General features: G+C 35.2%; 1 protein-coding gene across 1 annotated transcript; it reads right to left on the bottom strand.

The window, feature by feature from the left end:
* Nucleotides 1-1,532: 1,532 nt before the first annotated feature.
* On the bottom strand, nt 1,533-12,563 carry MEIOB (meiosis specific with OB-fold; the record flags this gene model as incomplete). The annotated part of the gene is made up of 13 exons (XM_084296183.1): nt 1,533-1,658; nt 2,209-2,295; nt 2,806-2,989; nt 3,331-3,484; nt 3,888-3,989; nt 4,384-4,479; nt 4,566-4,618; nt 5,742-5,842; nt 6,152-6,347; nt 7,098-7,170; nt 7,922-8,053; nt 9,639-9,696; nt 12,495-12,563. The coding sequence occupies 13 exons, from the start codon at nt 12,561-12,563 to the stop codon at nt 1,533-1,535; spliced, it is 1,431 nt and encodes a 476-aa protein (XP_084152309.1).
* Between the last annotated feature and the right edge of the window lie 598 nt (nt 12,564-13,161).

A 13,161-nucleotide genomic window follows, 5' to 3' on the forward strand; every position in this document is an offset into this window, starting at 1 on the left:
TGGTAAAGGAAAGCAGAACATGTTGTATAACAAAACATGTATTTTTTCTATCAATATCTATTTTGCTTGTCCAGCTGCATGCATCTTAAGCACATCACTGCATGCCCAAACACGACCAGGTACTAATCCTGCCAACACATATGCATCTCAATTCTCTGCATTTTAACATCAGCCAATGGCTTAAAGCATGCGTAAAAGTTTTTTTACGATGAGAGCTTGTAGTAACTAAATGCTGTGAACATTATTCAGATTTTACGTAAACAACGCTTAAGGAATCAAGGCCAATTGAAATAAACGTTCAGCTATTACTTCTGAACAAAACCAGCCTCTGCCTTATAGAAATCAAAATGTTCTTTGAGTCAGTGGGAATGCTGTGCTCTGAATTTGTTGCAACTCAATGAAAAGCTGGGCCAAACAGCAAAGTGAGCAAAGCGAGCTGGTCTGAACGGAGAACTTAGGGTGAATAATTCTGATGGAAAAAGGATGAAACTTGCTCTCTTTACTGTTTCCTTTCCTTTGTGCCTGTAAAACATTACTGTCTATGGCAACAGCAACAATGCAGTATTTGTAATTAGGTCTTAAACACTGTGTACCGATTGCAGAGCTGAGTTGTGATTAAAATTATTGGAAGCATTCAACACTTTCCAGATGTAACAGCTAATAGTCTGCAGTTGTTATTGTTGCAATAGCAGAGATGCAGTGACCCAACACATGCAATATTTGTACATTTAAACCTTTGTTCTGACTCACAAAAGTGCAAAGGTGCAGTGTGAGTGTACTGATTGTCAAAATTCACTGTTTCTGCTATTGCTTCCTTTCTGCCATAGTGTTCAGACAAAAAAATAAAAATATCTGGAGAAGGGCAAAATGTGCATACCTGGGTTCTTTCTGTTCAGCTAAAAACTGGGGAAGAAGAATTACTTTCTTTTCTGCCACCTACAGTCTTAACTTGTTTTGTTGATTGTCAGCAGTCCCTGGTAATTATTAGTCTGTTCTAATAAAACTTAGTCTGTCCTAAAGAAAAGCAGCCTTGTAAAAATCTTGGCTATTTCCAACCCCCTGCAGTTGCCCAAAGTTCCGTGTTTGGACTTAACAGTGTATACCACAAATGCAGGCAGTACTTGAAAGAGGATAGTCTTTATTTATTTATTTATTGAAACAACACAGAAGTAGCACAAAAGTAGCATAGCAGTTAAACAAAGCACAAGAGATTTGTCTTGTATAATTGTTATTTCTGATTTTTTCAAGTGTTTTCTAAACTGAGTGAAGAAAGCATCTACTACTCTCCCCCTTCCTCCTCCCCCCCACACACACCAAAGGGATGAATTCAGCAGAACTAACTTTCCTTAGGCTAAGAACTTAGTCTACTTTTCAAAGTACAATCACTAGAAAAAAATATCACCACAGAAGACCACTTAAAACAATTAGTAATGCATATTCCTTCTCTACCATCAGAACATACTCAGCAAAATACTCCAACAATCTTCTACCTTTAATAATATAGTGAGAAAATGGTCTTTTCCCAGCTGTTATCAGTCCACATGGTTTAATCTCTTTCTTTTTCCCAACAAGCTCTGACTTGCCTCTGTAGGGTCTGCCAGTTTGCACGAAAGTATATTCACCTTCAGACCAGTTCTCCAACTGGGTGACAAAGTGATCTGTAAAAATAATTAAAGGTCTTTGTTGTTGTTGTTTTTTCTTTTATTTTTTTCTTTTTCTGATGTATAGTATTTTGATATATATTATTTTCAAATATCATACAGCATATTTAATTGACATATTTACTTATACACATTTTACATTATATTAAACATGAATACACAGATTTTCTGTTTTATACTTCTTACTACTGAAGTAAAACACTTTCATTATTTCCTGGAAATAGAAGGAGACAGTGGAGGAGAAGGAAGAGCAAGAACAGTTTTGCTAAGAAGGATAACTTTATAAACAGGGAGTCAATTTAGAGTTGTCCTAAAACAGACAGTTCTATGAAAAAAAAAGGAGTCCAGTATAAAGAATGAAATAACTAATAATAATGCACATTTCTACATGAAGAGACATCATCTGATGCTGAAATTATGACAAAAAACACTTACTTTGAATATTCTGTGTATAAAAAATAATGCTTATTTTGAAAAGTTCAGCACAACTCACATACACTACCTAATGGGAAACAGCCACTGTTTTAAATTAATATTAAATACCAACTTTAAAATAAATCTTGCTTCGCTCCAGAAGAAGTTGCCATTTCAAGGCAGTCTTCTTGTCTTCTGTTAGGGTGAGGAACTCGTGAACCTGTTAATAACATGACATCAATGAACACTACTTCAGCACATAACTGTAACATCACAACAAAATGATGATTAATTTTAAGCTCTATTTTTTCTCTTTTAATATAGTATTTGCTGGGATACACATACCTAGACAGTCAGATTAATCACAATATATTACAGGGTGTTTGAGAATCAAAGTCAGGGAATTCCGATTGTGTTCTCAGAAAAGTGTAAATTAATTTAGATGAAGTGGTATTCTGAATAGGGTATTCACTCTTACATTTAACATATTTCTTCTTATTAGGAGTCAATGACTTTTTACTTTTTTAAAAAAAACATATGTATGTATATATATATAAGTATATATACATATCCATATGTACACAGTTTAACCACTGTGTGTATATACATACACACACATATATAAATGAAGAACGTATGTATATATGAAGAACAGTCAGATGAATTTGCAATTTTCATCAGGCTTCACAGCTCAGATCAAATAAGAACAACCTCATTTGTTTCTACTTACAGTGCAGCCTAATGTTTCCTCAGCTACGCAGTCAGACAGGTAACAAGAGTAAAGAGTGCCTGTATGGTCTGTCAGATTAACGAGGATGTCAAAGCTCGCAAAAGTTGACTCTGAATTTGAAGAGATGTCACCACAGAAAGTGCATGTGTTTGACATTTCATTCACCACAAAACGGCATATTGAACTGAAACACAAAGATAATTAAAGCATGTATGTAATTCCTCCCTGCTTGAGCCTCTTTTCTTTAGACTGAGATTCCCCAAGAGACTCTTAAAAAAAAATTAATCTTCTGCACTCAGTCCATCCAAGAAGAAATGGCCTCTTTTCTCTAGGACCAAAAAGTCCTTCATAAAGCTAGCTCCTCTTTCTTGCTAATGCTGAAAAGTCTACACAACAGAAATTCATGTCCTCCTCCAGAGCAGTTTTACTTCTTGTCCAGAATTAGACTAAATATTGTTCTAATTTGGGCCAGGGGTAGCAGGATAAACACTTTTTAATACAAACTTAAAAGAAACAGTTGCTTACCATCTGTTCCGAATAACTTTAGATACATTATCATCAATGTCCAATGTAGAAATGTAGCCATAAATAATGCCAAAGACTGGTTCAAGTTTCCCATCGCTCTGTAAAGCTTTTTCTTTCAGCTGCTTCACAGTATAAACGTTAACTATAGTCTCCACTAAAAATTTAAAAGACATGTTTTGTGTCTGAGAAACAAACACCACAGAAAAGCAACAACATAAAAAAAGGACCTCAAGGTAGTAAAAAAGAGAGGATTTAATCTAAAGCATCAGAAAAGCCCTGGACACCTTCCTTTTGGAGCAAGCTTATGATTACAGGGGGAAAAAAAATATCCAGGAAAATCTCATACTTAATCTTTGTATCAACCCAAAATGAGTTGATCAAAAGTTGATCAAAACTTTCCCTCTCCATCTTTCTTACTTATTAAAGCCAGAAAGAACATGTCAGGGCACAAGCTCACATAGTCACGTGAAGATATGAACACACAAAGAACTTGAAATTTCAACTTCACTACAAAACTACACTATCTAGTTCAATAAAATCAAAGTGTTTTAACTTACAGTTAACAGATTCTTTTGATTGCTCCTCCATTTTATCATGCATAGCTCCTGATTGTGCACTCTCTTTTATGAAGCTGAAGAGAACGTTTGCTTCTGCAGTTTCTTTAAAAAATATATATATTTAAGTTGTGAATATATGTAATATGCAAAAACAACAAATATATTCTATAACTTTTTTAATTCTGGTAGCACTGTCATGTCTTGTAGATTTAGCCAAGGGATGCTTTCTGTTTTTTTTCTTTTACCATTAGTTGTACATGGAATATATGAAGGCTGCTTAGATTTTATCTATATATATACATTATTATTTTTATATATATGAAATGGAAGTCAAAAACTTGGTCAGGATATAACAGACGAGAAAGAGGGAGCTTTCTGAGGCAAGCTGGTAGAAGAAATTAGATCTCCAATGGATTCATTAATGCTTTCTAGTCTACAGTGATTACTAATATGTCAATTATGCAATTGTCAGAAGCAATATGTCAATAGCTCTTACCTGGATTAGTTGTAATAATGGTCTTTGATATCACAGTTGCAGTCATACAGTTCCTAAATTTGTCAAAATTTATTCTCACATCTGCTGCAAATATTACTGGGCACAAAATAAAAAATCTGTTACCTTAGAATATGCATCACATTAAGAACTACAGTAAAAACATCAAGACGAAAACATTATACCTGTTTTTCGTGGGATCCAACTTTGTGCAAGCTGGATAGACTCATTATCCCAACTAAAACAAGAGAAAGTAGTGGGTCAAAACATTTCTGAAAAATAACTAGAACTGTTAAGTACAAAACAAATAATACAGTTATAATTAAACTGATCAAAGAGAACAATTCCCTTATTACATGCACATGCAAATGAAATACTGCATATATCCATGTGCATCTAGTCAACAGCCAGTAGGATGATTTAAGTGTGGTCCAATACTGTCCCTAAATTATCCCATGCCAAACAGGATAAAATAAAAGGGCTATTAGGCTGTTCAAAATGATTAAATGTCACACACACTTGGAAAAATGCTACATGCATTTCAAAGTTTTGACTGAAGTAATTTCTAATTAAAGCAAATCAGAAAGAAAGTAGCTGCTTATCATCCGAGCCTTTTCTGTGGGAACAAGCCAGTTATTCACATCACTAGGCCAGATGTTCAGCCAGCTTTCCAACACTGGAACCTTTGTAAACTGTGGATAAGCCTAGAGTGAGGTCAGTGCTATTCCTAAAAAAAAAAAAAAAAAAAAAAAAAAGCTTGATAAAATCTCTCAAGTAGTTCCTCTAAAGTTTGGATGGCAAGAATACTGCCAAAGCACAGCTCTGTTCTGTTTTTCTCAATCCCCGCAAAAAGATTTCAGATATTTACTTTTCATCTAGTATTCCTCAGCCACCTGTTCACTGATGGCCTCTGAAATATCTTCACTATAGTGCTGTTGCTCAAGCTTTTCCCCAGATCTTTGCCTCTACCTATAACTCCATGCAAGAGCAAAAGGCACTAGTTAAAGTAAGCACAGGAACTCCTAGTCTCTCCTTATGAGGACTTCTAAAGCACACAGCTCTGTATCACTACACACCAGCACTAGAACAGGAGTAACAGAGCTGTTGCACTGCAACCAAACAAGCAAAAAAACACCACCTATCTCCACTCCACTTCTTAATTCTTTTTGGCTCGCAGTCAGCCAGTACATCATAAAACTAGACAATACACGTAAGGTTACTCTACTATCTCTGTTTAATATATGTTGCTGCCTCATCACAGTTGCTACACAAATAATACATTTAAGAGTACTGTAAAGAGTATGCATTCTTTATCTACTCTTGTATGAATTTGAGTATTTTAGTAAATTAAAACATTTTACCATATAATTGGAAAAGACATCTCTGTTTCATCATAGAGCTTCACTTCACACCTCTGACCTTTTCTTTTGTCTGAAGTCATAAAATACTTTGGCTCCCCAACCTTTAAAAAGAAAGAGAAGAAGACACTTTTATAAAAATCCATGTTTTACATATTTGCAAATTATCTACTGCTTGCATATGTATGATTTCAAAAAGGCAACTTCTGTAGGACATTTCCATTCCCTTAAACTTCTCCCTCATGTTGTAGATGAAAACTTTAAGTAGACTATACTTCAACTCAGTTGAAATGACTGCCAACCTAAACAAACAACACTGATTCCTGGTCACCGAGTCCCAAAATCAATATTCACACTTAAGTCAATTAAGTTAGCCATGCTAAGTAGAGAAACACTGTGGCACCTTAACTTACTGACATTACAGCTGCAAGCACATTAAGGATTCTTCCATCAAGGCTTTGTCCATTTGCAACGATGTCACCCAGTGAATAATAATCCTGAGGGTCCTTGACAGGTAGATGCGACAGAGAAAGCAGTTTGGTGTCCATTTCATAACATGAAGAAGTTTTCACCACTGAATGATTTTCACTGAGCAGTAATTTGTAGCAACTAGGTAGTATGCACAGAAAAAAAAAAAAAAAACAAGTCACATTTCACTTAACCAACACTAACAGTCTAAAATGTTAATTCAATTCATATGTGAAAAAAATTGCTGATTTTCTCCTTTGTTTTCCCAAATGATATATATAAATTCCGACTTTTCAATAATTTTTAAATATAATTTTCTAGCTTTCCTCTTACAGAAGATTTATTACTGTGTACTTAATATTTACTTAGAATTCAAAAGCCAGCTAGCAACATTGAATACATATTTCTAAGCCTTTCAGCTCTTAACAATGACTATAAATAAAATCTGAAATGTCTGTAATCCAGGTAAGTGAGAGGTTTTGGCATTGTGACATACTAAGACGACTATGGTCTGACTGGATTTGGTAGGAAGTTTTCCAAAGAAAGAGCCCAAGGAGTTTAGGAATGTTTAAAATGCACTGTTAGCCAACTGAAATAAGGTATAATCAATATATTCTGGATAAATGTATTTTACAGAAATGCAGTCTACAGTTCTTTTCCCAGTGAAGATTCTACCTGACATTTGTTCTACTACTTCTTTCTTTTTAGCCAGAAAGTAAGTAGTGAGTGTAACTAGTATGGATATATACTTGCTACAAAGCTTAAGAGATGAAGAATAAGCAAGAACATAAAACTTCTACCAATCGTATGCTGCTGCAATCAGCTGGCAATTAAAGAAATTATTAATTGTGATCTTACTGGAAAGATCTACCAGTAAAACTTTAAATTTACCTAGGAGTTACAGGGTTGAATTTTTCTTCCCTTTCTCCTTCCTTTGACTGGATTAAAGGATTTTCAATTGTAACTGAAATAAAACATTGAAAAGTTATGTTTAAAAACTGCAAACAGATACATATAAAGAGAAGTAGCTTTAAAAATGGTTGCTTCCCAGGTCGGATATGAAAAATAACAGATATGTGGTACAACTACTGTTAAATACTATCATACTGAAAACAGTGTCTGTCCAGACAGCTCACATTATAGCCAAAGTCCCAAAGGAGTCCTCAAGACATTTAATGGAAATAAAATGACTAAGCGTTCTTGTGTGCATACTTTTCATAGGCATGAGTTTCATCCAAACATTCTGATACAGCAATCGTGGGCAGCAGAGGATTTTAATAACTTAATATACAAGCACAGACTGTAAATAAATATGTTGCTGTTGTGTTTTAATGGACAATCATAGTAATATCTAAAAGTAATGAAGACAAAAATAAAAAACTGAACTACTTTACAGAGTTTATTTTTCATAATTTGTAAGAACTAAATGTAATGTAAGAGTTTAGATCCATTCAACTATAGGTAAGTTCTGGGTGGCTGCATTCAGTGGATTTCTATCTGGCCTTTTTGTTTACATATTTACTGGTTTTGAATTTAAATTCTAGAGATTTTATTCCCTTCCTCTATATACTTAACTGAACAATTTGTTTCCAATTAGACTGTTTTCCAAGCCCTCAGAGAAAAATATAGTAAAACCACAAACACATAACACTGAATTACTGGGGAAAAAAATACACATTCAAACAGAGACATTAAGAAAAAAAATTCCAACTTACCACAGTCACCAACTCTAAAGCTTTCTGAAAGTGATCTAATATACTCTTCTCTGCCCCAAGAACTAACATTTATAAAATAAGTTGGTGAATCACGAATAGTGAAACCGAAGGTGTATCTTTCAGACCCAATGTCTGCAAAACCAAACAGCACTATTAGCATTCAGTAGCACACCTTAGTTTCAATCAAGAACATGTGTATAAAATCTGTGTTGGGAGGCTTGGCTAGATTTTGTCATTAAGAACTGTCATCCGCAATCTGGTGAGTACCACTAGAGGTCAGCAGACTTTTTGGTAAACACATTGGTGTTCATAGATGGGGACAGCTACAATTCCTAAATTGGCTGTACCCCTAACATACCATCCACCCACACGTATCACTTAACTTCAGGCAGCACCATATAAGCTTACAAATTAAAGAACTGTACTGTACAGCATTCAAAGCAGTCATCCTACCCAAACGCATTAACAAAGGTAACTCATAAATAAGCATATGTACTAGCAAAAATAGTCTAGGCAGGCAGTTTTTAGAGGGCTGTGCCCATGTATGAGAAGACCAAGATGACATACACAGCTGCAGATTACAGGCAGTATTACAGTTCAGATAGTACTAAGGGGTCTAACTGATTAAAACAAAGGGTTTCCAGCCCTATAGAAGTTCATGATTAAGTGAGAGTAAGAAACGCTGCACTCCCTTTTCCCTCACAGCTAATTAACAAGCTTTCCATGGATCATACAGCAGCCTGCAACATGTTATTTTCAAATTATCAGTAACAACTGTGGAGCCATCTGCATACAGTAAGCGCAACCTGGCTGTAGTTCCATGGAGGCATCCACGTGAACCACCCCATTTCCCAGCTATGTAGAATTGCTTCTCATGAGGATGACTTCCCTCCAAAAATTCACCAATAGAGCAGGCTCAGTGATGCCAATACCAACAGCATAACTGAGCACTTCACACAGAGCTGGAACGACTGTGGCTGGAGGTGCTTCCTAGCACTGTGTTGTCTCTAATTTGTAGGTACATGATTTCAGTTTCCAATTAACAGTGTATTAACAATGTATCATTCCCATTTTTTCTTGAGAAATACTAATTCGGTGCTACCCAGACCAGAAATTACTCATTTCACTCAAGACATCTCCTTAACATTTCTAAGACAGAATGAATATGAAGAATTCCAGGGGAGTTTTAGGTTAGATGTTAGGAAGAACTTCTTCACTGAAAGGGTTGTGAGGCATTGGAACAGGCTGCCCAGGGAAGTGGTGGAGTCACCATCCCTGGAAGTCTTCAAAAGACGTTTAGATGTAGAGCTTAGGGAAATGGTTTAGTGGGGACTGTTAGCGTTAGGTCAGAGGTTGGACTCGATGATCTTGAGGTCTCTTCCAACCTAGAAAATTCTGTGATTCTGTGATTCTGTAATTGACTCCAGCAGTATTTATAGTACTAGCGTGTTCAAATTGGTACCATCTTCTTCAGACGCTGAAATACTTCCATGCTGGAATTTTTTAAACTGAATTTTAACTGATAAGGTTTACCCAAACTAATGCTGCTCTCTCCTCTTGTTTCCCATCCCCCACAGTTGTTTTTTTTTTTTTCATTTCTATTCCATACACTTTACACTAAGAGGTCTGTTTACCATTTACATATCGATTTCAGTCATACATGCCAAATTATACCACATAAGAAAATGAAGTAAAAACAGTTAAAAAAAGACTCTACTTTTTCTGTCTGGAAAGCCTCTGACATCTGTTTTCCCAATAACCACACCGATTACATTCTAAAAAATAAAAAGATTATAGAATACAAGTATTAAACACAGATGTATACGATGAATTAGATTTCATGGACTTGTACTCTACAGATGATAATAAACATATTTCTGACTGGTAATCATTTTAATCTATTTATTCCACATTACCATATGAACTAAGGACTACAACATAAACATACAATTTTACTTTAAAAAATGTGACTGAAAATATTAAAAGAAATACATCTGTTTCTGTTTGTAAAGACAATGAGAGGACAAAAGTTCAACCCAAAACATTTATAATTTTGTCTGTTTACAGTATCCTCTCCTCAGGTAGGTAGTGATGTTGTTGTTGATGTAGAATAATATATTATATGTATTATAATATATATCTATGTGGTATTAAAAATATATATATACATGTATCTCCTCAGCATGAGAGAAGAGCACAGCAGTACTAGTTCGGGAATTTAAGAGGTAAGCAATGCAAGCAGTATGGTAACAAAGACTGGAAGGGTGACTGTCACTGCAACACGGCAGAAAGACAGAGGTCAGTAAGGGACAGTTTAGCAATTTAATAATCAACACATGCTGAATTTTCTATCTGTTCACAAAGCAGTACAACCTGACCGACTCCACTACAACTGTACAGTATCTGTACGTGCTCAAAAATTAGGTCTCACGTTCCCAGTTTACTCTGAATCACTAGATGGAGCAAGGTAGCTGTGTTATCCTACACTGATGGACATAAACTCGTTAGAAGGATGGATGTGGAAATAGTGTAACATCTTCCAAAGTTCTTCCAGTCTTTTTATCATAGGGTATTTTCTATCTATCCACAATATGTAATGAATTAGTATTTTTTCTATTTTTAGTTTTGCTTCTTTAAAAAAAAATAATAAATGAAATCAAACTACAACATACCCTGTATCTCACCACTGGTGTGAAGAACTGACATTTAGGATGACTTTTTACATAAACTATGCTGATGTAAAACTACAGTTTACAAAAGAGATCTCCATTATCCCTGCTGCAAATTTATTCATTATTCTTATATTAGTAGTAGGGCTGCACAGCAAGCTGGCAGAAGGAAGTGATCTGGCTGAAAACTATGGGGGGAGAAAGGGGTTTAAGAACTTTCAGAGATCATTTCCTTGATCGACTTTATTGTGCAACTACACAAGCATTAGTTTCACCCGAAGAGGAGGAGTGAAACATGCCAGCCACAAGGGAATGGGCTGCACTGCCTTTTTTGGCAGAGCATTGCTTAAGACTGCTCAACCAAATCATGAGACTACAGCATTACAACACTGCAAGCTTCGTAGACTTTTAAAAAAGTCTTTTTCACTTTTAAAAAATAAACTCCAAAGTAAAAAAAAATTATGACATTTAGGTACTTTGAATGTGAAGAGCTCAGCTGCTTTAGACTGGTCAGTATGTGTTTAGGAGGTTATCACCAGATACTGGTGAGTTATTGTAAAGAAGGTTGCTGTGGTTTTTTATTATTATTAACATCTGCTAATTGCAATACTCAAAATTAGTTTTATTTGTAAAATAAAATCTTTTAACAATCTAAGTGAACCAGTTTATTGTGAGTAACTGTGAGTGACGGATTACCTTTGCTGGAGACCAGGAGTTCATAAAAAGTTGGAAAAAAACATGTGATTTCTCCTTCATATGTTTAAAATAAATGAGGAAAAAAAAAAAAAAAAAAGAAAGTGGTAGACTGTGCCCCTCTAAACAAAAAGCTGTGACAACAGGAAAACTTGTTTTCAGCTCCTCACAATGCATCAGGTTTTCCGTGGGGGATACAGCTCTGCAAACATGCATCTACTTTTCCCTACGTGGAGAGATGCAGCTGCAGCAGGGCACTGCAGCTCAACTGGTAGTGCATCCATGTGGAAATGCAGCTTCTCTGTTCTGTTCTCCAGGCATCAACTCCCAGCAGCACCAAACATTTAAAGACACGTTATCGCTGGTGGGCTACAGGGAGTGATGGGTGGGAAATAATGAAGAGAGAGCTAAGTAGCCTTCTCTCTCTTGTATTAAAACAATCTTGGATACCAAAGAATGAAAAACTGGGTCCTCAGACTTTCTATTTTTAATTCAATCATCTAAAACCCAAAGGAGAAAAACACTGAGTTACACTGCACACCTTTTTGTTCAACTCTTACTAGTAAGTACAAAACTCTGCTGTTTGCTAAGTTCACTTTTTGGTTCATCCTACTCTCTCGTGCTCCCCCAAGCAAAGATCTTAGCTCCTTAATAGCCTGACAAGCACAAAACCTGCTTTTTGTTCTAAAGAAACAGAAACAAACCCATTTCATGTGTAATTGTGAGATTTTTTTATCCAGTTAAAGGACCATACCATTCAACAAGACTTTTGTTTGAATAATTAAGGACTACATTATTTAGTGGGATTGAGCACACAAGTAAAAATTGCAGGACCAGGCCTTATGTTCATAGCTTGTTGTAAAAGAGTCTTGTAGGTTACAAATGTATTGTGACTACATAATGCTGACTCTGAACATGCCTTTACTAATTCAGCATCCATTTAAAACATTACAAAGAAACCTCTGATACTCTCAGACATTGAATTGTCCAGTCAATATCTGCAGTTGTAGTATCCACATATTATGGACAAAAACAGCATCAATTTTCATTTTCCTGGTTTATGCACAAAGAAAGTAGGGTACTTTATATCTAACAATTATACTAATGCTATTAGTATCTAAATACATGTCAATTACATATTTTTGCAGAAATGTAATACAGCCATATACAATTTCACTTGAGAACAAAAGTACTATGTCACTGAGACTTACAGGACGAGCAAGATTTGGATGCAGATCTGAAAGTGCAACAAAGTCCCGTGTTGAACTGTAATAAGCCATTTATCTGTAATTTGAGAAAATTAATTTAGATTTTAAAAAGATCTAAACAAATCACTTAAAACTATTCATAAGGAGAACAACAAGCAATTTTTAACAAAAATGTTTTGACCCAAATAGCATGTCTTCAATAAAAGCATTTCAAGCCATCTAAATTAGAAAATTCTTTATTATTTGTATTCGGTTATGTAATAGTCATGAGCTTTACTATGTTATCTGTGCTTCTCAAACAAGTGCTTGGTTGGTTGGTAGTTGTTCTTTCTGTAAAGCATTCAATAAATCCATTAGCACAGGCCTTGAAGAAATATTTGCTCTCTTTCTCTTGTCTGGGAAATCCAACCAAACTCAATAAGGCAGCTTGAATATGAAAGGTCATTTACATGGAAGGGAATAAAATTGCTGCATTGAAAATCACCTTAGTTGAATTTCTGGATTTAATATTAAACTACTTTAAAACATGAATTCATCCCTTCCTCAAAAATTGAGAAGTTTGGAATTTATTATTAAAAAAAAAAAAAAAGTCAATTATTTTCAGGCTGCCAGTGGACTCACAGGCCCATTCCTGTGAGCTATCGATGTCCCCTCCATTGATGCCAAAATT

Source organism: Netta rufina, assembly GCF_964035555.1.
Source record: "Netta rufina genome assembly, chromosome: 15".
In the NCBI taxonomy this organism is placed as follows: Eukaryota; Metazoa; Chordata; class Aves; order Anseriformes; family Anatidae; genus Netta; species Netta rufina.